Source organism: Pyricularia oryzae, chromosome 3 (genome assembly GCF_000002495.2).
Source record: "Pyricularia oryzae 70-15 chromosome 3, whole genome shotgun sequence".
In the NCBI taxonomy this organism is placed as follows: domain Eukaryota; kingdom Fungi; phylum Ascomycota; class Sordariomycetes; order Magnaporthales; family Pyriculariaceae; genus Pyricularia; species Pyricularia oryzae.
This window is the reverse complement of record NC_017849.1, coordinates 3528065-3551252: the sequence shown is the minus strand read 5'-3', so window position 1 is coordinate 3551252 and position 23188 is coordinate 3528065. Positions and strand designations below refer to the sequence as shown.

Here is a 23188-nt window from a genome sequence, read left to right as displayed (position 1 = left end):
ATATTAACAGGCGCTTTCTCCCCTTTCACTATTCTCGTCTTGGATTTCCCTTGGTGCTGAGACTAGCGAACCGCGTTGGCCTCCGTCTAAACTAGCTCGATGAACGTTAAGACGAAACACAAGGGCTTAGAATGTCGTGAGGGCAAGTGTAACTTTTAGTGGCTGACGTTGCCTCACGTTTAAAGGCGAGAAGGGTGGCGAGTGTTTCCGGCACACGGCAGTACTCAGCAATCAAGTGGTTTTCGCCGTCCGTCGTTGATGCGGAGTAGCTGCAAGCTCGATGCAGTGCGATATGCAAGGTTCTCAGCTTGGCTGCAGAGCTGACTTTCAAGGTTGAGACAGTGGCGATCTTGCCAGCTTGAATGAACAGGCTATGGAGAGATGTCCGTAGTTAAAGTTAGGATTTGTCTGTCATCTTTCCTCTGTTATTCTTTTCCGCCGTCTATCGGTAGGTTTAACCTTGGGCCTCATCTTTATCAGGTCCTTCTTCTTCCTCTCTTCTTTCGCGTCCATGACCTCAATTGACAAGGATCCAGAGTGGGAACAGGTGGGACCCGGCGGCTGGATTCTGGGATTGCAAGGATCAGGCCCCCTCGTTTTTGAGAGTCTTTAGCTCCCCACCTTCTGTGCGTCGTCAGTGCCAAGTCCTTCATACCAGAGGCTGGGAGCAGAGCTTCCGCGGTAGCCGAATTGACGACGCATTTCGGGCCTCTTTGTCCCCATTGGATTTTTCTCAACGGAACTACAAACAGCTGAGCCGCCTCGTGTCTGCCGGGATCTGCATCGCCTCCGAAAAGTCTGCTCCAGGTTACCAAAGTACACAAAATTTTGGTCTTGCTACAAGGGTGCCGACCTATAGAGAAGATCGTGTAATAATAACAATCGTTTTCCTTGCTCTACAGCTGTGGTGGCCCAATTGCTGCATATAATAGTGACGTATTTGTATCTAGTATATTGCACCGTCCCATGGACGACTAAACGAGGTTCACATTGGCGCACCAACAATTGGTAATTAAGCTGTGAAAAAGTAATAGGTGTGGCATGCTGTTAAGGCTATCTAACGCTCACGTCATTGTTGTTCGTGAACCGAAGAAAACACACCATGTTGATACACAACGCAATTAATTATGCTGCGGTTTGAGTGAGTGGTCATTGAAGTGGGCTCTGAGCAGAGCACAACCTCGAGATAGTTTCAGGTCATTCGTATCACTCAATCACCCAGCAGTTTAAGGAGTAACTGCTTACCAACCACCTCGTACTTGGAGACTTGATCCGTGCCCTTCTGGCGACCACAAAGTTCGGATGACATGGATGAACTTTTGAAAAACACAACTTCTTTTAGCTAGCTTAATCTTACAGCACAGCCAAGCAGTTATTGCATGACAGGATACCAACCAAACCAAATCGTGTTCGCTTGAAAACCTTGATTTTTTTGGTCTGTTCTCGGTTTCCTTCCGTGAAGGGGAGCGGCGTCGCAGGGGCCGCTTATACGACAGTGCTAATATGTCTAGAAGAGAAGAAAAAAAAGGAAACCTTGTTTAGCAAGCCTTCTGGAGCTGATGCAGCCAATTGATGGTCCATCCAACCACGGCCGAGTGCCGACGACGATGCAAGACAAAATAAACCATGAATGCGGCAGGCAGCAAGCACTCCATGAAGAGTCGATCAATTGCCGATGCATTATCTGCAAGTTTTTGATTTTCTCCGACACGTACTAATTTATATTGTTTCACAGCGAAATATACAGTAGCATTGTGATGATCGGGAATGCGGGAGCAAACGATAGCGACACGCACGTCACCTTTCGGATCAAATCTGTTTCTCCCTACCCGTACCAGCAGCATATTAACATGCTGGCTGATAAACGAAATCAATTGCATGTGGTTGAATTCCAGCGAATCCCTGTCTAGCAGTGTGCACCCACATCACGCAGCTAGGTACTTAGACGTAGCAACTACCTAGGTAGCACTGACAATTCCTTCCAGACCGAGGGATTCCCAGTCATTGAATTGGATGCTATGGCTAAAAGGAACAGCCGCGAATTCCGTAACGGCGAGAGGCTGCGTTAATCTTCTTTCATGAGTCGACAAACCACCAAATCATGGGCTTCATTAAAAAGGGACGATCGTTTTCATTTTATTCGCCTCCACTATTGGGGCCCGGCACCTATCTAAGTTTTATTCAATTCATCTCCCCACGCAGCCAGAGTGAACCTATCCCAAAAAGTCTCATAGGAAAGTTGGAAAGTCAAAACGGAACTCAGGCCTGCCTCTGCATTCACACGATAATCGCTTCTGTTGATCAAAAAGGAGGCTGCGGATCCCCAAATTTGGTTCTCGATTACCACGAAATGAAATGAGAGTTTGAGCCATGGAGTCGCGTAGCGAGCGCTTTGATAATATGAGAACCACAATTGGTCTTCTAGAACTAGGCTCTAGAGCAAGCACTGGCGAGTAAACACCACATGAGATAACCGTGATAATCCTGATTGGCAAAATTGGCTGAAGCAGCGATTGTACGGTATGTGCAAAGTGCGAAGAATATCCTAGGCACATACCAGTACTGGTAGTCCAAGTTTACCATTCAGCTGTAAGGCTGTGAAGATGCTAGTCAGTTTAAGCTACCTGCCCGGGTACCTACCTTACCCGAGGCACTTTGTTCGCTGGGTGCCTAGGTATACAGTGTGAGGCAACTGTTTGTCACATAGTAGGTACTGGGCACGCATCTTACCCTGAAGCCTATGGTAGCTTGGGCAGGCAGTACATTAAGCAGGCAGATCCTGCAGCAGGTACCCTCCCTACCTACCTACCTCACCTATACCTAGGTAGGTAGGTACCTTTCCTAACTTACCTTAGTCAGATGCATCCAGCAACGCCTTTCATTCAACAGGCTGCATCCTGTATCGAACTCCCTTGGTGAGTTTGAAGTTGGCTCAGATGAGCGTAGTTTGATTGATAGGATTGGTCAATAACATCCGGATCTCGTCTCTACGAATTGTACACTGTGTTTACGATGAGCCCAGACTTGAAATTACTACGAAATCAACTGCTAAAAACCTTCTAGCTCTCTGAACTCTTGCCTCTTTGGTCCGTCGCGTGTTGTATGTACATAGGTAATTCAGTTCACTTGCTAGGCCCTTATGGTCCACTATGACGCAGTGTAGCTTTAAATAGGATCCCACCCGAAGTATCCCATCATGTCAGTTACCTCCTCAGAGGCAGTGGAGTCCTGTCTATTGCGACTAATCTCGCACGCTATATGTATGGTAGGATCAAAAGCCGCCAAGCCAACCTTCATGTGATTCCAACCGTCAATCAAAACATACCACCAACCAAATGTTGCCCACTTTCTAGACGTGTTCACACATTCCAACAGACACGACACAATTGCAGCACCCGACTCTGACTGTCCGCACGTTCCCGAACATATTCGACCCCGATCTCCTAAAATCGAATCCTGGTCCCCTGGTGATCAGTTGACGTCGATCGCCGCTTTTTCTCACGCTGCAAGATCGACTTGTATTGACGCCCATCATTTGAGCCGCAAAGTCTTCGTCCATGCCACCCTACTGAGCCAAGTCGACCTGTCGACCGTTTCCATTTATCGTCGCTAAACTTGCGCCATGTCCGACAAAGATGAAATACCTCCACCTTTGCTCGCAGCGCCTCACGTCCCCGCCGCTGATGGTCACGAGGATGACAATCAAGACGGCGGGCAATTGCGCTACTTCGCCCGGTCGCCTCACCCATATCACCGACAAAACTTCGAGCTGCTTCAGCCTTCCGACAAGCTCGCCCCGCAGAGCTGCAGGAGCAGCACCGGTAGCTCCTCGCCTTCGCGCGGTGCCGCTAGATCCTCTCGGCTACATCCACTCTCCACCCTGAGTTCTCCCTTCCTCAAGGAGTCGACGCCGACGAGCGACAGCGGTACGGACGCCGACGATGAGCACTTTCTCAAAGGACTGCCGGCACCCCGGACGAGACAACACAAAGGGCTGCGTGGGCGCAATGAGCCGTTGTCTGGGGCCTCCACCCCATTGCTCCCCCCGGACCTGTTGGAGGAGGAGGGCCGTAAAGCTCCGCCAGGCCCGAGACAGGATGCATCTGTTCGCGACAGGCGTGCGAAAGCAGAGAAGACGAGGCGCAAAAAGGAGATCATCCGACGGGCTGCGGAAGCTCTAATCTTGTTCTCTTTGGGTGCCATTCTCTACTCGAATCGCGACGTCAAGCCTGTAGTGCACGCGTGGAGAAAAGGTATGCTCCTCTGATGGCGATCCTCCCTGGACTGTTTTGTAACTTGTGAGTCTCATTCTAACATGTGGAGTAGAACTAACCATACAGGGTCTACTCGCTGCCTTACTGGTTGCCGTTTACCCTTTTCGAGTCGCGCTATGGGCCTACACACAAGGCACTCCTTCGAGGCAGTTCCCGCTGTCTATACCGACCTCTTTTGACCCAGGGCCTCTTTTTTATCCGCCAACGATACCAATATATGTTGCGCTCCTTTTATCACCTAACAACCAGGTCATCATTCTGCCAAATCTCATTCTGAGCATAGCATCGCTGCCTAGAGCTTTAGTCCCCCTTACGATAAGCGGGGAGCTTTGCGATCCTGCGCATTGGCTTTTGTCCACTATTCCGCTGATTGCTAGCGGACTGGTGGCACAAGAATGGGACCTTGGACGGCTTGGGACCGTCTCAATCACGGAAACAGCAGTCCTGTTGTACCCACTGCACCAAAACCTTTGCATGTTGCTTCAGCAGTTGACGACTACGAGTCTGCTACCAGCTGAACTGCAGCTATTGTCGGTAGTTTTGGTGAACATTTTGCTGTTCTCGGCCTCTCCACAGATGGTCATCTTGACGACCCTTATCTGGGGCGGCGGACTGGCTCTCCTTGTGCTGTGTGGGCATGTAATCAGATGGGGAATCACTCTTGCGCGTGTTCCCAAGTGGCGCTTTAAGAGACCATCTCATACTAGTGGATCCAACGTGAGGCAAGCGTCCACGTTGTTACGCCACCTCTTCAACCTCGTCACCGTTCGCGGCTTCAGGTATGAGCTATTTGGTGCAGACTACAGCGATGATGAATATTGCGCCTTATCAGATACAGGCAATCACGAAGTTCGGTACTCGTCAGATATTGCAGGAGGCGATATGAATGTGGACGGGAGCCATGAAGCTCCTTTCAGTCTCCTCAAGAGCTTTACTGTTTCTCCAGACCAAGAAGATGACAGCATGCGTTTGGACCAGTCGGATGGTCATGCGGAAACCTTTCCAATCCTATCCACCAACAGGCTCAAACCCAGGCGCCATACTTTGCCAACACTTACTGGCCCGGGTCCTAGGTCCAAGACACATACGCCATCCGGCCGACGGAAGAGATCGGCATCGTCGAGCATCCGCGCCTTCTTTTCACTTACATACGCGCAGGCCACGGCGAGGAAATGGGCGTACGCCATCTGGATGTACATTTGTATAATCGGCATCATACTAGGCGGTGTTCGTGCATATGTGGGCAAGTATGCTCTTCAGGGAGAGGAGCCCATTGGCTGGGCTCTGGGTTATCTCTTTGGTGACCTGCCATGGTTCAGGCTTCAGGTGGTTAAGGCAAACCTAGAACGATGGATCTGTCTGCCACCTCGCTGGCAGGAAGATGCCAGTGAGCAATGCTCGTCGGCGTTTTGTCGGCTGGGCTGGGTTGAGCATCTACGACATGCTGTTCTTGGCGAGGCCAATACCCGTCTCCTACTCAGTGCCTACTGGTTGGTGACCATCGTTGTCGGTTTGGGGGTGGTCTTCAAGTTGACGCCCATCTATGAGGTGGATACGCGGCGCAAGGTCTTCCACTTCATGATGGTTGGGATGTTCCTCCCCGCTACATATGTTGATCCGTCATATGTCGCGCTCGCCCTTGCCCTTGTTCTTGCCATCTTTCTACTCCTTGATCTCATCCGGTCGAGCCAGCTTCCACCACTTTCGAAACCAATCGCATGGTTTTTAACGCCATATGTCGATGGAAGAGACCTCAGAGGCCCAGTGGTCATCTCCCCCATCTTTTTGCTGATCGGCTGTTCTATCCCATTGTGGCTGTCGCTGGCAGCTCTGGGGACTGATGACGCCGCCTATGATGAGCGTCACCAGAGTCCCCTTATATCAGGTTGGGAGTTGCCAACACGAGACGTCAGTATGGTATCTGGTGTGGTTTGTGTCGGACTTGGCGACGCTGCAGCATCCCTGATAGGGAGACGATGGGGACACCGGAAATGGGTCTGGGGTGGCGGCAAGTCCCTAGAGGGTAGTCTTGCCTTTACGGTCGCCGTATTTCTAGGTCTGGCTGCTGCAGGCCTGTGGCTGCGCATCGGGGGCTGGTCGATCACTGGCGAGGGCCTCAGGGACGAATGCACCCTCGGCATCTGGCCATGTACGTGGCGCTGGCTGGTCCAGGACCATCTACATGGCTGGGTCAGGTCACTACGTGGGGCAGCGGTCTGCGGCTCTATGGCGAGCTTGACGGAGGCTGTGCTCACGGGTGGAAATGATAATGTGATTGTTCCGGTTGTTTTGTGGACTTGTGTCAAAAGTCTCGGGGTTTGATCTGGGTGGACTAAAACAGCATTCCGGGGCGTTTCCTCGCATTTCCAAAACAAAAGTCCTAGTACAACTTTCTTGCTGATCTGACCTTATTTTAATTGGGGTTGATTCTTTGTAAATATTCACTAATTTCGTGGGACGATTCGAAATGCGTATCATGAGGGATGCAATAGCGGTTTACTGGAAGCGTAAAACCGCCAGGTTTGTTGAGACAGGCTTTCGTACCGTTTATGAAATGATTTACATAGCATGGGAAAAGACTTGACACGTAATACTCAAAGCCATGCTCGAGTACAAACTTGATTTTCTCAAAACTTTTCTTCGAGTCAACCCAGTATTGTTTATATATGCATGGCACAAGGCTAAAGTAGCGAGCAGGACAACCTACATAACTGTGGTCAAAACTACTGTCAGAACCAATGTTTTCTTTTGTTTGGTTTCGTCAATGTAAATTGCCATTTTCTTTTCACTTTCAACCCAGTATGGATGGATTATGTGATGTTCTGATTATTAACACCTCTTATAAGTAGGTAAATACCAACAGAAGTGCTGGAAAAGTCACAGCTCGCACACGTGATCGCGAGCGTGATTGTTGTAGGTGCCTCGTTCGAGCCATGCTGATTGGGTGGGGCACGACCCCTTTCCGATTGGCCACTGCTGACAAGCATCCTATTTTTCTCGAGCCTCTATTCCACACGCGACATCCATCTTTGGACCCAACAGTCGAAGCCTACAACGCATTCAGGTCATCCCAGACCCGGCATGTCCAAAGTTTCGCCAATCGTCTAACTGGAGGGAACAAGGCGTTCAAAATAAAAATAAAAAAGCCGACACACCAAGAGGTCTCTTTAACACCCTGGGCCGCTTGCTAGGCCCCCGAGCACCAGTACAAGCTTAGGCCTTTGCTGCGCGCCTTCCAGAGTCTTTCCGTAGCATAACACACACACACACACACACACACACACACGATGGACTCCAGACTGCTGCTCCGGGCGGCGGCGGCAGTCCCTCGCCCCTTTTGCCACCAGACAGCCCTTGCCAGTCGATTAAGCCGGCCGGCACTGGCCACCCTCCCGAGCTCGACCCCGGCGATGCAGCAGAGACGAACAAAAGCCACGACGAACCGGACCAAGCGCGCCCTCAACATCCCCCCACACCCGTCCTTCCTCGGCAGGAACACCGACGCCTCGGGTAACGAACTGGGTGAGGACGTCGTCATCTTCAACCCGCCGTCGTCCGAGGCCTCGGTGTATCACACGCCCTTCAAGTTTCTGCCCCAGAGCGATCCGCGGCGGCGCGCCAACATGGCCGCGCTCTTTGAGTCCTCGGCCACGATCAAGTACCCCGAGGGAGCCCAGGAGGCTGCCGACGGGACCATCACCACAGCTTCGAGAGTGCAGCCCAAGCACATGCCGACCGTCAACATGAGCCCCAAGAAGGACAAGCTCACGGCCGAGGATGTGGCCGAGATGCGGAGGCTGAGGGACGAGAACCCGATCGAGAACAGCGTCACTAAACTCGCCAAAAGGTTCAACTGCACCAAGGCCTATGTCATGATCGCCACTGGCCACAAGGATATGACGGACCACAAGAAGCGCATGGAGAGACAGCTCGACAAGCTCAAGGCCCGCTGGGGTCCCAGGAAGGCCAAGGCGAGGTCGGATCGGTACAAGAGGACTGAGATGCTGTACCGGGGCGAATTGCAATAGAGGAGGTGGGAAAGAATTGCGGCGATGTTGATGGCACAACTCTATTCCAGCACAAAACGCACGACAAACTCAAACTCCGTTTGAGCTGCGTATGGATTTTTTGTTCGGGATTTGGGTAGTATCAGCGCTGCATTGTTTATTGGTCCCATTTTCGATGTTCTCGAACATGGATGGTATAATGGCAATTTCGGTGGCTAGATGGCTTTGGGCGGTCATCTTGTATACGGCTCTCATGTTTCTTCTCTGCCTTGTTTAGATGGAGGTCTTCCGTTTCCCTATGTATATCTACCTTGTACACTGTAAAAAAAATGAGAGAGTCATTTTAGACGTCACTAGGAATCAAGATCTTAGATTTGAACCGCCGACTGAGGATTGACTCATTATCAATGGTTTTTTGGTCAGTTCTCAGCAGTCAAGGACTTTGATTGTCACATGGGTTCTCAAGTGAGAAAAGTCTACATCCAATAATATGCTCACAGTATCTGGAAACATGGTAGATGCACTTTTTCAATGACCTCCTTCAAGCTGGCTTAAGCTTTATCATATTAGGGCATATGGACGCCAATGGTCAACACACTCAGACAGGTTATATACAGTCGACGGCGACTGAAGCCAACATATATGCCAAAAAGCGCCAGACCGACGTCAAAGGACCTTATTCCTTCTTTGCATCGTCAGACAGACCGAGGTCCTTCTCGGCCATAGCGCGGCAGATGGGATGGTAAAAGTCCTTGTTCTTCTCAAACGTTGTGAGGGCCAACGGCCGGTCGACCTTGTTGAGGGCGCGGAAGAGCGGCCTCACAAACTTCATCCGGCCGACCTGGCCAAGCAGGTCGGCAACCCCCTGATAGGCCGTTGAGTCCTGGGCGCGCAGGGCAATCAGGTAGTATGCCGTCTTGAGCTCGACGTTCTTGGTCTCGATGAGGTCGTAGGCGTTGCCGAGCTGCTTCGCTTGCTCCGCCGAGAGCGGTTGCTCAAAGTCCTGGACGCTGCCGAGGAAGACGAGCTTCTGGTTGCCAGTCCAGCCATCGACGTCCTTGCTCGAGGGGGTGTAATCTCCCTAATTCATCATGGTCAGTTTCTACCGCTGCATGTAAGGCCTATCTGGAAGGATTGGGTGGATAATATATTACCTTCTTCCACTTGTCTGCCAAAGCGTAGCAGACATCGACGAGCGAGGTATCGAACTCTGGCTTTGGAGGGAGGCCAGGAGTGTAGAATCGGCCCTCCCAGTCGATGCCAGCAATCTTATCCTTCAAATCAGCATATTCGGGCTTGTCGAAGAACTCAAGAAACGTGTCCTTGAACTCGTAAGAGTCCAATGACTTGTTCGCCCACTTGGTGAAGTAATAGGGGATGAACTTGTCAAAGTTCTTCCGGCCCACGAGGCGGTCGAGGTAGTACACCATGTGGAAGCCTTTCTCGTAGGGTACCGTGCTGAAGGCATCATCCGGGTCAATGCCCTTGTGGTTGATGCAAAGCTGGGTAAACTTGTGGTCGGCCCCAAACTCCTCAATCGCATCCTCTTTAGTTGTGTTAGTGGTAGAATTCTTCAATGCCAATCAGAGAGAAAGGACGGTCCTTACCAAGGTGCTTCCAGCCCAAGAGAGCCGAGAAATCAAAGTACGCAGGCCCGCGAACGGCAGCAATAATCCTGCGCTCCAGGTACATAGTCCATCCTTCGTTAAGCCAATAATGCTCCCAGCTACAGCTGGTCACGAGGTTGCCAGACCAGCTGTGACTCAGCTCGTGTGCAATGACATCGGTGTTCTGCCTGTCACCTGAGATGATGGTAGGAGTGGCGAAAGTGTAGATGGGGTTCTCCATGCCTTTGCAAGCCAACAAGAATAGAATGTCAGTATCTATATACCGACTGGGCCAAATGATGATTTCATAACTTCGTCGGACAAAACTGACCTCCGTAGGGGAAACTGGGCGGCAGCACCAAAACGTTGTACTCTCCCCACTTGTACGGAAACACGAGCCTCTCGGCTGCATCCATAAACTTGCCCATGTCCTCCTCGAGCTCCCACTGGCACTCCTTGACCTCGTCTGGTCCCGTGGCTACGGATGAGCGTGGACCTATGGGTGCCATGGCAATATCGCCAGACGCCAGGGCAAAAAGGTACGAGGGAATAGGGACGTTCTGCTCATACTTGTATACCTTGTCACCACCGTCCGCTTCAGCCTTGTCGCCGTCATTGGCAACTCCGCTAGCTACAACGACGTGAGGGGACGTGATGTTGAAGCTGTATGTTGACTTGACATCCGGAGTGTCCTGGCAGGGGAACAGAGACCGGGCATGGCAAGCCTGTGCTTGGGAAAACATAAAGGGGGCCTTCTTGTTAGAAGTCTGAGCCGGAGTCAGCCACTGGAGGGCAGTGCACTGCGGCGTGGTCTTGACGGCCATCTCGAGCCGGACCACCTCCCCGCTATCCGCGCCTTCCGGCACCGAGATGTGGAGCGGAGACCCCATAGGGCCGTTACGTTCCTTGATCTCCCATTTGGTCTGCACGTCGTTGAGCTTGATGGACTCAACCGAGACGTAGCTCGAATCCAGGACGATCTCCTTGCTCTCCTTGGCGGTGCGCGACTCGAGCTCCAACACAACGGAACCGCGAAGGCACTTGTCATCAAAGTCGATGCGGAGGTTGGCCGTGGTGTGCTTGGTTTTCCAGGCGTCGTAGTTGGAAGCCGTGCTGGGATCGCGGGCGGCCATGTTTGGAGTGTAAAAGAAGCGAACCAGCTGGACGAAACGAACGGTTTTTTGGCGTGGCGTGGTGATAGCAAAGGCTGGCTGAGTGAGTAATCGTCGGCAATTGACCTGGACCCTCGTGGTGGAAAAGGCTAGGCCCCGCATTACGAGGTAGCTACCTAACTGGCCGATGTTGTTTTGTTGGAGTGGCGATTCGAATCGGTCGAGCCCGACCTGCAGTAGTACCTTATCTGCCTCTTCCACCTTACCTTACCCTACGCAGGTAGCAAAGGTACCTCTAACTTGTACTGTATCTCGGGCAGGGCTACAGCTAGTTTCAGGGCAAATTTTAGGTTCTTCTACCGTAGCTACAGCACTCAAATGACCTGACACAAAGCAGCTAGCTCTAATAGTTCTATCCCATCTTTTGCTGCAACAGCGGGAAAAAAAAAGTCCAGTCATTCGACAGCTGTCTTCCTGAACAGGCAATGGTTGGCTTGGCACTGTGAAATATTTCACGTGACTTGACAGCGTACTCGTCAAAGCCTATTCGCGGCGGGTTAGCGGGGTTGAGGCGGGGGCCGGTCTGGGCCCTCGTAGTAGCCAGGGTTCAATACTGGCTATACTGGCTCCTTTACCTACCCTACCCTATACCTTACTTTGATGCTTCTACTTTGTACCACTTGAATGTACAACTTCCTTGATGTCAAACCAGGGTATGTTTTCTCTCGACCAATAAATAGGTTTATCTCTGTGTATACAAGTCAGGTCTGTCTTTTATTGCTCATCCGTCGGCTCGAACAAGCATTGATATACGTTGCTGGCCCTGTTTTTCACTCTATTAAGCTCCCGAATACCTGGCAGCTTTGCTAGGTACGAAAGCTAGGCTACCTTAACCACAACGAGATAAACCACCGCTCCCAAGCTTACCTTTTTGGAGTTTGTTTCAACCCAGATTAAACAACCTGTCACACAGCACGGAAGGCGTTCCCGGCCCGCCTATGCACTAAAGAGAAGGATTTGGCACTTCCAGGGCAGACAAAAGCCGTCGAGAACCGGCAACTTTAGAGAGAGCGGGATGCCCTTGCGCACACTGAAACTGTGGCTGCGAACAAGGACCCCCGTTTGCGTTGGCATTTTCTAACGTCCGGAGTTCGACTGCCGACCAGTACGACAGGCACATGATTGATGGGACGAAAATTGCCCTGTACTACAGACAGGGCTCTTCATGCCAATTTTTTTCTGTTCTTGCCTGTTTCCGTCTGATATTTTTGTTTCTTTGTTTTCTTTTTGCTTTTTCATCCGCTTTTTCCCCCTGCCAGTGCCACCTACATAATCTTGTACCACCGTGGCGTGCTCTTTGCGGTTGGCTCAATGATCAGACGAATAAACAAAACAATTCGCGGCCCCCCTCTCTGGTTCCCCCGCATTTGTCTATCTAGTTGAGACTTTTACACTACCCGGAATGATTCCCGTTCCCTCTCAATCCCTGAGTTTTTATGCTCTGTCATGGCTTACGGAGGCAGATCTAGTGTATTCAGTCCAGTGAATCCCCTATGCCTCCCGCCTGTTCAAGCTCGTATTGGCCACACCCAGCAGACCAAGCAGAGGTTGAGGGCAAAACACACACCCTCTTTTCTCTCTGGGTCGGTTTCGTATCCATCTCTTCGCGGACTTGCGTGCGGGGCAAGGGAATCATGCAGTTAGGAGGTCAGACCAGCATTGCATATCGCGGCTAGTATTTCCTCTAATGTGTTCCCGGGCTTTGTTTTGGTGGGTTGAAATGATAACTGGTTGGGACCTCGCTATTGGAAGACACTAGTCGTATATTGTATCAATACTGTGTTTTATATTTGTTGGCGTTTAGGATATTCTTGCCAATTCTAGGTATGCATCAACCCATCCTGCCGGGAATTCTAGTCCTCCATAGCCTCTTCCTGTCAACTGTATCAGGTCTGCAAGACGTCTAGTATGGCATGGCAAAGGAGAGGTTTGGCGTGCTCTCTAAGAAAGGACCCGGCTTCAATGGGTATGTCGTAAATAAACGACGACGCTACGATGACAAGTCTGTCACAGCCTCTTACTTACCCACACCCTCCAGGGTTTCTGTCATTCCAAGATTTTGCCTTCTATATTACCGTCTGCGAATGGAGTGTTGGCGGCAAACACCCGGTGCCTTCTCAACAATAGACGTACGACCCATTCTTCAGAACCAATTCAAGTAATTACGGGATGGAAGTTTGCGAATATCACTTTGTAATGATGGTTATCACAAACAAGGTTTTTGATTCAACAGTTAGTAGCATGTGTTCTTACTTCGCCACGAAACATCACCAACTGGTACTATATGGTCTCAACTCCATCAATGATACTAGACCTAGACCTAGACCTGATCCAGCCCCGCGAGCCAGACCGGTGGTCCATCGATTGTGGCGCTTAGTGGTCTATCATGCATACATACCACGGGAATATATATCAGGTAGAGTGCATATGCCGCCATCCTACAGTGTTGGTTGATGTTCGTGCCCAAGTCAAAGCGCAGCCAGGCGCACTGTTACCCTCAAAACTCCATGGTCCAATCAAGGCCTCCATACCGGCGGGGTATTACTACGACTGGTTATACTTACAAGCATGCGAGTGAACAAGAAAAAAAGGGAATAACCTTGGCCCTTACTTTCGTCGAATATACCAAGCTTGGCCTTGAGCAAATTGCCACATCTCTGCAGACCAGCATATCTCCGCGCTATGCTCGCTGCTCGAAAGCGGGTAGGGAAAACCCACCCCGCGTTGAGGGTCTGTCTGGACAATGTCTGAACACCAAGGAAGCCGGCGGGCATCACAGCACCACGTTTTTACTCGGGCGTAGTACGAGTAGATTGTGGAGACACTTTCTGCGCGAGACCTGTTACTCGCAAAAGCAGCTGGTGACGGAGCAGGCAGTATGCTCGTCGAGCCATGAGATTTAAGATATCCCCATTTCATGCAGGATACCTTGAAGGTCCAAGGCTAAACCAAGCAATGGCGATCACTTCTATTATAGTTATGCAGAAAGCAAGCACCTGATGGTTTTTAGGATTCAGCCAGCCCACTCCCTCTCCCCACAGTCAGCTTCAAATTATGAGGTCCCAGTGAGAGAGGCAGAAAGCCAGACACCAGAGAGGAATATCAAGCAGACGCACGTCGCTGGAGCCCAGACAAGAATTATGTGGGGAATTGGGACATGAAAAGCTCCATATCAATCCGTTGCGTGAAGCGAAGAGAAAAACAACACTACTACAGATAATACGGCGGGTGCACCGGCAGACCACCACGTGTTGCTGCCTCTGCCGGAGGGGGGGTTGCACACGTGGGTTTTACTTGGGCGGTTTCGACGCAGAACGTCGTCGTCCTCCCACGGTGGGCTATTATCGCCCCCGGGTCGGGGGGTTTGTGGCAGAGTGTGGGATGGCCAAATCCAGACCCTTTCGATACATTAACAAGAGAGCCCTAGCCCTGGTTTGTTTCTTGCGAGTCGTCGACCTTGTTGTTTACAAAGAACTTTGTTTACTTCTTACGTTTTTGCTTTATTGGTGAATTGGTGCGCTTTGGTGCTATGTATATGAGAAGGGTGAAGGGCAGGCTCAAGAAAAGAGGGCCTGGTAGTAGATATGCACGCGACGAAACAAGATGTTTACTTCTACTTGTTAGTGAACGCGTCGAAAGAGGGCCCGTGCTGGAGAAGTTGGGAAAGTAATTCGTCGAGAAGAAAATAACGTCGAGTCAGTCTCTGGGGCGGGCACGACTTGGAGCAAGCGGAAATGTTCACCCCGCTGCTTCGTAAATCAACATTTCCATCTCGGCTGCGGAGTACAATCCGAGAGTTACGAAATATTGATTTCTAAGACATCGTGAAAAATTGACGTCTGTATTTCCGGATTTCTAGAAGCTCTTTCCCGAGGACCAAGGTAGGGCAATGGAAGCCCGCTCAAGCGACAATGAAGCGACGATGAAGCGAAAAGAGCCATGCTGACAAAAAGGAAATTGGGGGCCGGTTTGGCCATGGTACAGTGGATTGAACCTCCCAAGTCTCAGGAGACAGAACCGGTAGTCCGTACATGGTGGTGGTGATAATAACAAATAAAAGTTGGAAGCGAACGGCAACCGAGACGGGGATTGCCCTTCGAGAACAAATGCGCACCCCCAGTTCTCGTCGTCTGATGATGGGTGCGTGCGATCCCGTCCATCCCAAATATTGAACCCCAACGAAGCATCCATAGTGGACGGGAGTTGAGACCTTGTGGGCTTCAGCTTCTGAATTGATTGATTGTGTGCGGATAACGAACGGGTCGGGCGATCCTACAGTAGACCAGACCACCTCCATAAGTGATGCACCATTTGAACTGACCACGAACAAACGTCGGGTCTCTGCACATGGCAAGGGTGTAATTAAGGCGTACAATTAATTAATGTACATCGATTGTACGTACTGTACGTGGATAGGTATGATTGTCGAGGAAAAGAGCTTAGTTGAGTTAGCGGTATTAGGGTTAAGGCTTGGCATTTCGCGTCCGCCTAGCCGTGAGGGTGTTATCCAAGACCCAACTTGCCAACCGATGCTTGCCTGCTCAGAAGCTCTGACCAGCCTCAAGGTGCCTGACAACCGATCGCCAAAGCGCAGTTGCACTGGGATCCTTAATAAATATCCAATTTTCATACCTCGCTTGGAGCATAATCATTTCAGTTGAGAACTCGTAATTTTAACCAAAAAAAAAAGACGACCGAATCAACTATTCACAAGCATACTGATTTCCCATCACATTGTCAGTGAACCCCTTCATGTTGAGGCAGCAATTTCTTATCATAACAGCTTCTACAATACTGTAATGGCAGGTGTGTAGGTGTAGCTGTCTCGAAGCGCTGCACACCGATTGGTTCAAAAAGGTTGGACCGAACCAAATCTGGCATGCTGAAACGTTGTTTCGACCCCGCACCTATATTACTATGGTACCTACCTATACAGCAGCAAAGTATAGGAAATAGGACTGGACTATCACACCAACCTGGGTCTACCTTACCTTTGACGCCCACCCAAATCAAACCAAAATACCTTGCGTAGGTAAGTATTATCACAGTAGCAGTTCCCTCCCCCTCACACGCTCAGACTCCCGCCCGTCGCCTTTTTTCTCTTCTTTTCTTTTTCCGCTTGTCAGTCACGTTTTGTGCTGATGACCTAAGCTGAACCTGTCAGGGGAGATTGGCTTTCGGGTACGTGATAGATTTACCAGGATCTATACATCTAACGGTCGACCCGAGTTTATGGGGACTTACTTACTACCCTGCACCAAAGGTGGAAAATTGTCATGTCATGGGTCGGATAAGGGAGGAGCAGGCATGTATCTGTATCGGTAGGAAAAGGAGAAAACAATATCTCAAAAAAAAAAAAAAGCCAATGCTTTACGCAATACTTCGTATGCCCATCCTTTTATCCATTAAACTCATTTTTAGCGACGAAACTATCTGAAAATTCCGTAAAACTGATCTAAGCGAAGAAAAATCATCTAGACAAACCTGAGGCGAGTTCTGTTAGCGAAGATGATAATCGCAATTTAATCGCAATAACGACATCGACGACAGGGACGATGGAGATGGAGATGGAGCAAAAAGCACACACAGAAAAAAATAAAAGCTCCGTTTCGAACCTGTCCAAAGACTGGGACTGGGATTGGAACCGTGACCAGGAACAGAGACATGGACATCCAGGCAAGGGCAAGGGCAGGGAAGCCAGGTCCGCTCCGGATCCCTAGTCCGGATTCCCACCATAGCGTGGCAGTGGGGTTCTTTCTCTTAGTGTGTGTCTTTTTTTTTTTTTTTTTTTTTTTTTCTCCCAGCAACAGAGCAAGGGTACACCCCAGCTCTTCCCCCCATTTTTGCAGGATGACGACAAGGGGGTTTAAAATTGAGGCCCTTCGCACCACCCTGCCATGCAGCCGGCGTGTGCTTCCAAGTCCTTGACATACGGGGCCTTGGTGCCCCTCCCACCCATGCCCCCATGTCAATAATGGCGAATGTCTTAAGGCTCGGACCCCTGAGGATGGATCGGGGAGATCGCGGCTGCTTGCTTGCTTGCTTGCTGGGAATAAGAGGAAGGGTTGCTGGCGAGTAATACACACAGTACGGCCAGCCGGTTTGGGGTGATGGATTCCGCCTGGTGTTGGTGTATGGGAGCAGAGTTGCCAAAACGGGCCCTGCTCTGTAGGAGGCTTACTACAAACGTACAAGTACATCGCCAGTGTGAGAGCGATCGATTACCACCAACAAGTGTCAAAGGAAGCGAAGACGTGTAAAAAAAGAAACACCAAGCCTTCTCGGTGAAGCACAACCTTGTCATTTACGATGCTTTTTTTGCGCAAGCAATTATCTTATTGATGGAAACCTTGCGAGTGCGACAGCTTTTTCTGTTCTTTCTTTCTTTTTTTTTTCTCTTTGCCTTCACTGCGCTATGACCTTTCTTCTTTGCCGGCTATTTGCAGACCAAAAAGATAGCCATGCTGCAGGATTAGAGTATACAATATCTCAAAGAGGGGAAAATGTGAAAAAAAAGAACCACTTATTTGAGTCCCAGTTCTCTCACTGCTCTCAAATGTAGAGTAGCTTGCGTAGGTAGGTAGTAATACGTAAATTTGGTTGCGCGAGGAACTGCTACTGTCACAGTACCGCTGGGGTATAAAAATTGGCATTATAGCAAGTATAGTCAAGTGATACATGGAGAATATCGCGTCACTTTGCGAGTTCCCGAACCAAAATTTTGAAGACTTCCTGTCGCAGTGGCTACAGTGGTAGATTGGGTTTTGCGGGAGGACCTGGCTCCCAGCCGTGCTTTCTTGCATGAGTCCTGCCCCTTGGGCTAGGATCCGGTGATAATCACTCTGCTGCCTCTATAGGCAAGTAATAACTAACTACACACATACATACATACATACATATAGTGGTACTGCCCACTGACAGTCCCAGTATCCATTTTGCGGGCCATCATCACACCGCATGTACGTACTGTACCGCTATGTGTTTCTCTGGTTATCATTTATGCACATCAAAGTCTGGTAGATCACAACGTGATTGCAACCGTGGCAGTCCGTGCTCGAGATGTCCATTGGAAAGAGAGAGGGGAAAAAAAGAAGGGTCCTATTGCGAATGCCACACCGCCCCCAGTGCTCCCGAACCAGTCGCAACTTGCCTGTCGGAAGAAAGAGGGTCTTGACAATCGGTTGAGGTCTGGGTTTTCTGGGGTGGAATACCGGTACGGTACAGCCCAACCCATCGAGACATCGTCGAAGCTGCACGCGGCCCAGTTGAGGGGGCATAGGCTTGGACTTACACTGACCGGTATAGACTTGAGTGCTCCAGCCACCATGCAGACTACCTACTGATGGACTAGCCGAGACAAGTCTGACGGCTGTTCCGACACGAGTCTGTGATTGCGGGGAAAACGGCACGGCTCGGGTTGAACGGTTTCAACGGTTTAATATTATCTAGGTGGCAATTTGAGCAATTTCAACAACATCAATAATACCTGCCAGGTATTTATTCACTCATAGTATGACTTATGGTATACGAAACAATATGTCGCGATGATTAGATGAGACAATGTCGGAAACGCGGTTGGCCCGGCACTTGGCCTGGATGATCGTCGAATCCTGTTGACATTGCGCCAAGCCCTTGGTTGAAAAAAAAAAAAAAAAAAAAAAAAACGCGGTAAAAGCACATTCTGGGGGTCGAAATGCAGATCACCGACCTGTCAAGACAGGTTTTTTTTTTTTGGTGCTAGGGACACTCCGCTTCGAACATGACATCTGCCACAATACCTTAAACTGGGAATGATGATCCTAGCAAAAAGCCATTGCTGCTAGCCTGCCTGGACAGAGATAACAAAGGCCGACGTGCCAATCGCTTCCGACGGCGGGGCGAAGCGGCAGCGGGAGACCGACATTCTTGTTCGGCTTGTCATTTCTGCTTCCCAGCCAGCCTTGCACGGACCGGAGTGGATGAAATTGGCAGTGATGGGCACAAAAAAAACGGACTGTCAAAACCCCCAAAGTCAAGGCTCAAAAGAAAACATAAAAAAGAAGAGCCTCTAACCGTGATAGTCCTTTCATAATCGGCTTTGTAATCATCAACACCCCCAGGTCTGAGTAATTAGCGCAACGACCTGGTCTGTTGCAGTAGCCTCATACTTTTTTGTGGGAATGCCTGGAAATTTTATTTGACAGTTGGTTACCCGACTGTCACGGTGTTCCTGACAACCCCGGGACCTAACCAGGGGGTGCCGGATCCCGGAAACTTCCTGTGGGGTCTTTTCTTACCCGTCATAGTAACACTGCGATTATCAAGCCTCCAAGATAAAGGGTGATGAGAATTTCAAGCTGCAGTCGTACTAATAACCGAAAGACCGCCATAGGACAATCTGAGGCTGGTTAAACTTGTTTGAGGTTTCGTGTGGCGTCCCTGGTAATAATATTGTGGTGGCTGTTTCTATTGCCATCCATTATTTCCCCAAATTCCTCCGAAGTTGTTTCTGGTTGAAGTCAAGAAATACATGGTGTGTGTGTGTGTGTGCGTGTCCCCCACCCAGTACCGGTATGCGGTCATTCTGGACTAGTCCTAATATGTTCACAACGCCGGCGAGGGAGGTCAGTGCGCTCGCAACCTCAAGTGTCCTTGTCAGCTTTTCTTTCAACCATACAAGTAATTTCCAACAATGGCGAGAAAGGGGCTTGCCGAGAAACTGAGGAGCCACGAACCTATGGGGCTTTTTGTTCTTTGTCTTCTGCATAGTACCACGTGTTGACTGTACTGTACTGTACTGTCGAACCTGTGGCTGGAACAGGTCCAGAACAGTGTGTGCCGTTATTGATCCCCCGCTCGCCAAGGTATCGTGTATCCGTGCGCGTGGGAAGCCAGCGGGGCAAGTAGGCTACAGTGAGCTGGAATTCCAAGGAGAGAGTAAAAGAAGAAAAAAAAGGCCTTCCTACGGACTAGACCGGCTGTCAGTTAACTCACAGCAGTGATCGTCGTCCGGGTTGTGGTTCCGAACCTGTCTTACTATAATTACAGTACGTACATACGCAGTAATACCGGCGATGTTTTAATAAAATTGTATGTTAGTTTTGGTTTGCGGCTTGCCCGACAATATCCGAACAGATGCCCCGCGATGATTTCGTTTGCGCTCTTCGGTACCATGTAAAGCTGGTTTCCAGTCCTTTTGGAGGGGAAAGAGAAAAAGTGGTAGAAAAAGAGCGGCATTTTAGACACACATAATATGCCGTGCGGGAAAAAAGGGCTCGTGCGTCTGTCTGTATTCTTCCGTTCATCAAAGCCAAAAATGTCCGTACCCGAACAACTATCCGATGTGAACATGTACAAAGTAAAGGTATGTAGGACACATGGCATGGCAACTTGCATCAGAACATTATTTTTGGGCTTTGCTGAGACCCTTTCGGCGCCTCCGCAAACCTCCTGTTCCTGCAGGCGGACATGTCAAGAAGCTTGCCGTGTAAGATTGAATAGATTAAAAAAAAAAAAAGGCTAACTATAAGTTGTTTCTGAAGCCGGCAAGGCCGGATAAATCCGTCATCTCTCCTCTTCGCCCGTTGAACCCTCCCGTGACCGCCGCGCCACAAACGCAAGTCAGCAGTAGCCAAGAAGGTAAGATAGCTAACCTGTTTTTGATGATTCGGGTCGGTAAAGCAAATCTTCAACGGTTTCTCCCTGCAAAGTAAGGATTAAAGAGAAGACAACATTAATTATAATGAGTGTGAGAGGGGGAAGACAGGGACTTGAATAGGCATTACCCTTCTTTCTTCTCTTGTCACTCTCACCTGAGACAGCAATGATAAAATTGGCTTCCGATGTTAAGATTACGTCCTACTGCGTTCTCTGTTGGCATAAACCCTCCCGGCTATTCCATGGGGATTTCCCCAGTCGGCTCTTTTTTTTTTTTTTTTTCGTATCGTGAGAGATCGCATGAATCTTTGCCACGTTGACGTCGGCAAGAGGCGATGACTGACTTACATCCTGGCTGTGATCATTCATGCGAGGCCAGTCCCAAAAGGAACAAAAAGGTCCAGAGTCGGATTGGGGGAAGAGTTCTCGACCAGGGGTAGCAATTGTCCCTCGGTGGTCAAAGTAGGTGGTAGGTAGTTCATGCAGAGTTCATGCACACCCAAAGTTTTCGACGAGCACTCCTCTTCCATTCAACTACCCCCACCCTGTCCCGAGAAAAATTCCGCTATATACAGTACAGTACAGTACTGTACATGTATGGTATAGGAAATTAAAGATTTGCAGTACCGTAAAAGCCTGAGGGCCGCCAACTGTATGCCACGACGCATTGAGGCCGGACAAAACGGCAGAGGTGGCGGTCGATCACATTGGTTAAAAAGGGGCCCAAACGGTAAATTTTTAAAGATCAAGGTTTTGAACGTGTACTGTAGTAATTGCTCTATATTGTAATGAGGATTAACGTCTTGTGTGTTGGTAGGTTCAGCAGCGTTCATGACAGGTGAGCTGCTGGGTTGAACCCTGGCCAACCTTCAGCAGCTCTGAATTTGCAGTACCAAGTATGAATCGAAGTGCCTTATCCAGCCAGCTCGTGGGGTCTATCTGTCCTTGATCTTGTTGGTGCCTGCGACGTGATCATCAATTTCCCCACCCAGCTGAAGATGATGCAAACGGGACCAGTACGTCGAACATTGCGATACTTGCTCGCCCTGCCATGTTTCATTCGTATCTTCATTTCTATTTCCGTCTCTGTCAATCTCATTTCTCTTTGTCTATTTTGGTCTACCGGCACTTTCCCAACGGGAGGGAATACAATAGTACACTTTGCAGTATACACGGACGCTCAGACCCCCCGGATTTTGAAATAACGTGCCTCGTGACCCCTCATGACCCTCTTTGTCCTCACCTCGAATTTGCGGCACACATGCCGCAAAAGCTTCCGCGCCTCGAGTCAGAGGCGGCATCCCGCAGAGTCGCAGATGCCTGATGCGCAAGCATATTAAAAATAAAGCTTGACAGTGGCATTCACACAGACAAAAGCAGCGATGAACCCATCCGTAAAGTCAAACGCTGGTGGTTATCTGAACATGGAAATGAGACGTGCTCGGAGCTTTCAGGCCGGTTCTCCCTCACCTGGACTTTGCTTGCTTTTTTTGGTGATTGCGCGCTTCTATGTACACAGGCTTGTCAGGTAGAGTAGCAGTCAACGTTGGCAACACGAAGCAATGACATAACAAAAAAATACAAAAACAAAAAAACACCATCTCGTGCTATTGCCAAGTACCAACTAACTTGGGTAGCAAGTTACCCTTGTATGCTAATACAATTTGGGAAAATGCTTGCGATCCGCTAGCACTAGGCTGCCGATTGGTTTGTCAACTCTTTTGTCAACTCAATTGTTCCTGTTGTCTATCAGGCTGAAGCATCTGTCTACTGTTCGGTACTGTACCTGCTGTACCTTACGGATACACCTACCTTAGCTCCTTAGTTCAGCTGGGCCTTGGCGGTCCGTGCGGGCATGATCCTGGCAATGGCGTTAGTTACTTTTTTGCTAGTAGAACTAGAACTTTGGCATTAGTACTGCCTGGCGGTCCAATGGCACACGCACACACAGACATCATGGTTGTACAAAAGAAAGGCAAAGAAAACAAAAAAGAAGTGACAGGCCAATATGAAGCTAGAACCAGAGCTAACAGCACCCGGTGTTGCTTTTTTTAGTCGTGGAGCTGAGGCTGATAAGGCAAGCTAGCCGAAAGTACCAGGGGAAAACCTCGGTCTGTGATGGCTAGGTAAAGGTAGTTAAACTAGGCCTACATACCGGTAGTCCAAAATACAGTAATTGGGGTACCTGGCAGACAGATCTGGAGGTGAAGCAAGCAGCCCATTTCCTGGACCGTACGATGTGTGCCAACTTTGTATTTCCATTTTTATTCGTTTCAATCCTTGTTTCTCTGCGGTTGGGTAAAAGCAGAGTAGCAAGCATGCAGGCCTGCGAGTGCATTGACATAACCAGGCCGTCTCGGATTGAGGAAAAAGAGGGATCGAGTGGCTATATTCATCTCGATGGTGGCTTGGTCTATTTCTCTTTTTTCCCCTTTCGACTGTGATTTACCTCTGGGTACAGTACCTGCATCAATCTGTTGTAGCAGGCGGCA

The 23188-nt window shown here is 49.7% G+C and overlaps 8 protein-coding genes across 8 annotated transcripts; 5 read left to right on the top strand and 3 right to left on the bottom strand.

Moving 5' to 3' along the window:
- Positions 1–106: 106 nt before the first annotated feature.
- On the bottom strand, positions 107–1309 carry MGG_09478 (uncharacterized protein; the record flags this gene model as incomplete). Its single annotated transcript, XM_003712223.1, has 3 exons — positions 107–371; positions 622–853; positions 1246–1309. The coding sequence occupies 3 exons, from the start codon at positions 1307–1309 to the stop codon at positions 107–109; spliced, it is 561 nt and encodes a 186-aa protein (XP_003712271.1).
- A 1905-nt stretch (positions 1310–3214) lies between these two features.
- MGG_09479 (uncharacterized protein) lies at positions 3215–7050 on the top strand. The gene is made up of 2 exons (XM_003712222.1): positions 3215–4253; positions 4327–7050. Exons 1-2 carry the CDS (start codon positions 3623–3625, stop codon positions 6594–6596), a joined length of 2901 nt encoding a protein of 966 aa, XP_003712270.1. The 5' UTR covers positions 3215–3622; the 3' UTR covers positions 6597–7050.
- Positions 7051–7272: 222 nt separating this feature from the next.
- On the top strand, positions 7273–8667 carry MGG_09480 (uncharacterized protein). Its single transcript, XM_003712221.1, has one exon. It carries the CDS (start codon positions 7562–7564, stop codon positions 8300–8302), a length of 741 nt encoding a protein of 246 aa, XP_003712269.1. The 5' UTR covers positions 7273–7561; the 3' UTR covers positions 8303–8667.
- Positions 8668–8669: 2 nt separating this feature from the next.
- Positions 8670–11419, bottom strand: MGG_09481 (leukotriene A-4 hydrolase). The gene is made up of 4 exons (XM_003712220.1): positions 10220–11419; positions 9889–10131; positions 9436–9827; positions 8670–9362 (listed from the first exon to the last, which is right to left on the bottom strand). Exons 1-4 carry the CDS (start codon positions 11160–11162, stop codon positions 8958–8960), a joined length of 1983 nt encoding a protein of 660 aa, XP_003712268.1. The 5' UTR covers positions 11163–11419; the 3' UTR covers positions 8670–8957.
- Positions 11420–12973: 1554 nt separating this feature from the next.
- MGG_16803 (uncharacterized protein) lies at positions 12974–13222 on the top strand (the record flags this gene model as incomplete). Its single annotated transcript, XM_003712219.1, has 2 exons — positions 12974–13026; positions 13099–13222. The coding sequence occupies 2 exons, from the start codon at positions 12974–12976 to the stop codon at positions 13220–13222; spliced, it is 177 nt and encodes a 58-aa protein (XP_003712267.1).
- Positions 13223–13259: 37 nt separating this feature from the next.
- MGG_16802 (uncharacterized protein) lies at positions 13260–13963 on the top strand (the record flags this gene model as incomplete). The annotated part of the gene is made up of 2 exons (XM_003712218.1): positions 13260–13292; positions 13505–13963. The coding sequence occupies 2 exons, from the start codon at positions 13260–13262 to the stop codon at positions 13961–13963; spliced, it is 492 nt and encodes a 163-aa protein (XP_003712266.1).
- Positions 13964–15846: 1883 nt separating this feature from the next.
- On the bottom strand, positions 15847–17994 carry MGG_16801 (uncharacterized protein; the record flags this gene model as incomplete). Its single annotated transcript, XM_003712217.1, has 8 exons — positions 15847–15854; positions 16052–16083; positions 16305–16312; positions 16545–16556; positions 16676–16831; positions 16994–17240; positions 17481–17524; positions 17953–17994. 8 exons carry the CDS (start codon positions 17992–17994, stop codon positions 15847–15849), a joined length of 549 nt encoding a protein of 182 aa, XP_003712265.1.
- Positions 17995–20355: 2361 nt separating this feature from the next.
- On the top strand, positions 20356–21310 carry MGG_16800 (uncharacterized protein; the record flags this gene model as incomplete). Its single annotated transcript, XM_003712216.1, has 3 exons — positions 20356–20403; positions 20558–20678; positions 21303–21310. The coding sequence occupies 3 exons, from the start codon at positions 20356–20358 to the stop codon at positions 21308–21310; spliced, it is 177 nt and encodes a 58-aa protein (XP_003712264.1).
- Positions 21311–23188: the final 1878 nt, after the last annotated feature.

Excerpts from the sequence above, each read along its gene's own strand:
- MGG_09479 (XM_003712222.1), top strand. The coding sequence starts at position 3,623 with ATGTCCGACAAAGATGAAATACCTCCACCTTTGCTCGCAGCGCCTCAC. Across the intron at positions 4,254-4,326 it reads AGTGCACGCGTGGAGAAAAG|AACTAACCATACAGGGTCTA; the intron begins GTATGCTCCTCT and ends CATGTGGAGTAG.
- MGG_09480 (XM_003712221.1), top strand. The coding sequence starts at position 7,562 with ATGGACTCCAGACTGCTGCTCCGGGCGGCGGCGGCAGTCCCTCGCCCC.
- MGG_09481 (XM_003712220.1), bottom strand. The coding sequence starts at position 11,162 with ATGCGGGGCCTAGCCTTTTCCACCACGAGGGTCCAGGTCAATTGCCGA. Across the intron at positions 9,828-9,888 it reads CTTGGGCTGGAAGCACCTTG|AGGATGCGATTGAGGAGTTT; the intron begins GTAAGGACCGTC and ends ACACAACTAAAG. Across the intron at positions 9,363-9,435 it reads TGGCAGACAAGTGGAAGAAG|GGAGATTACACCCCCTCGAG; the intron begins GTAATATATTAT and ends ATGATGAATTAG.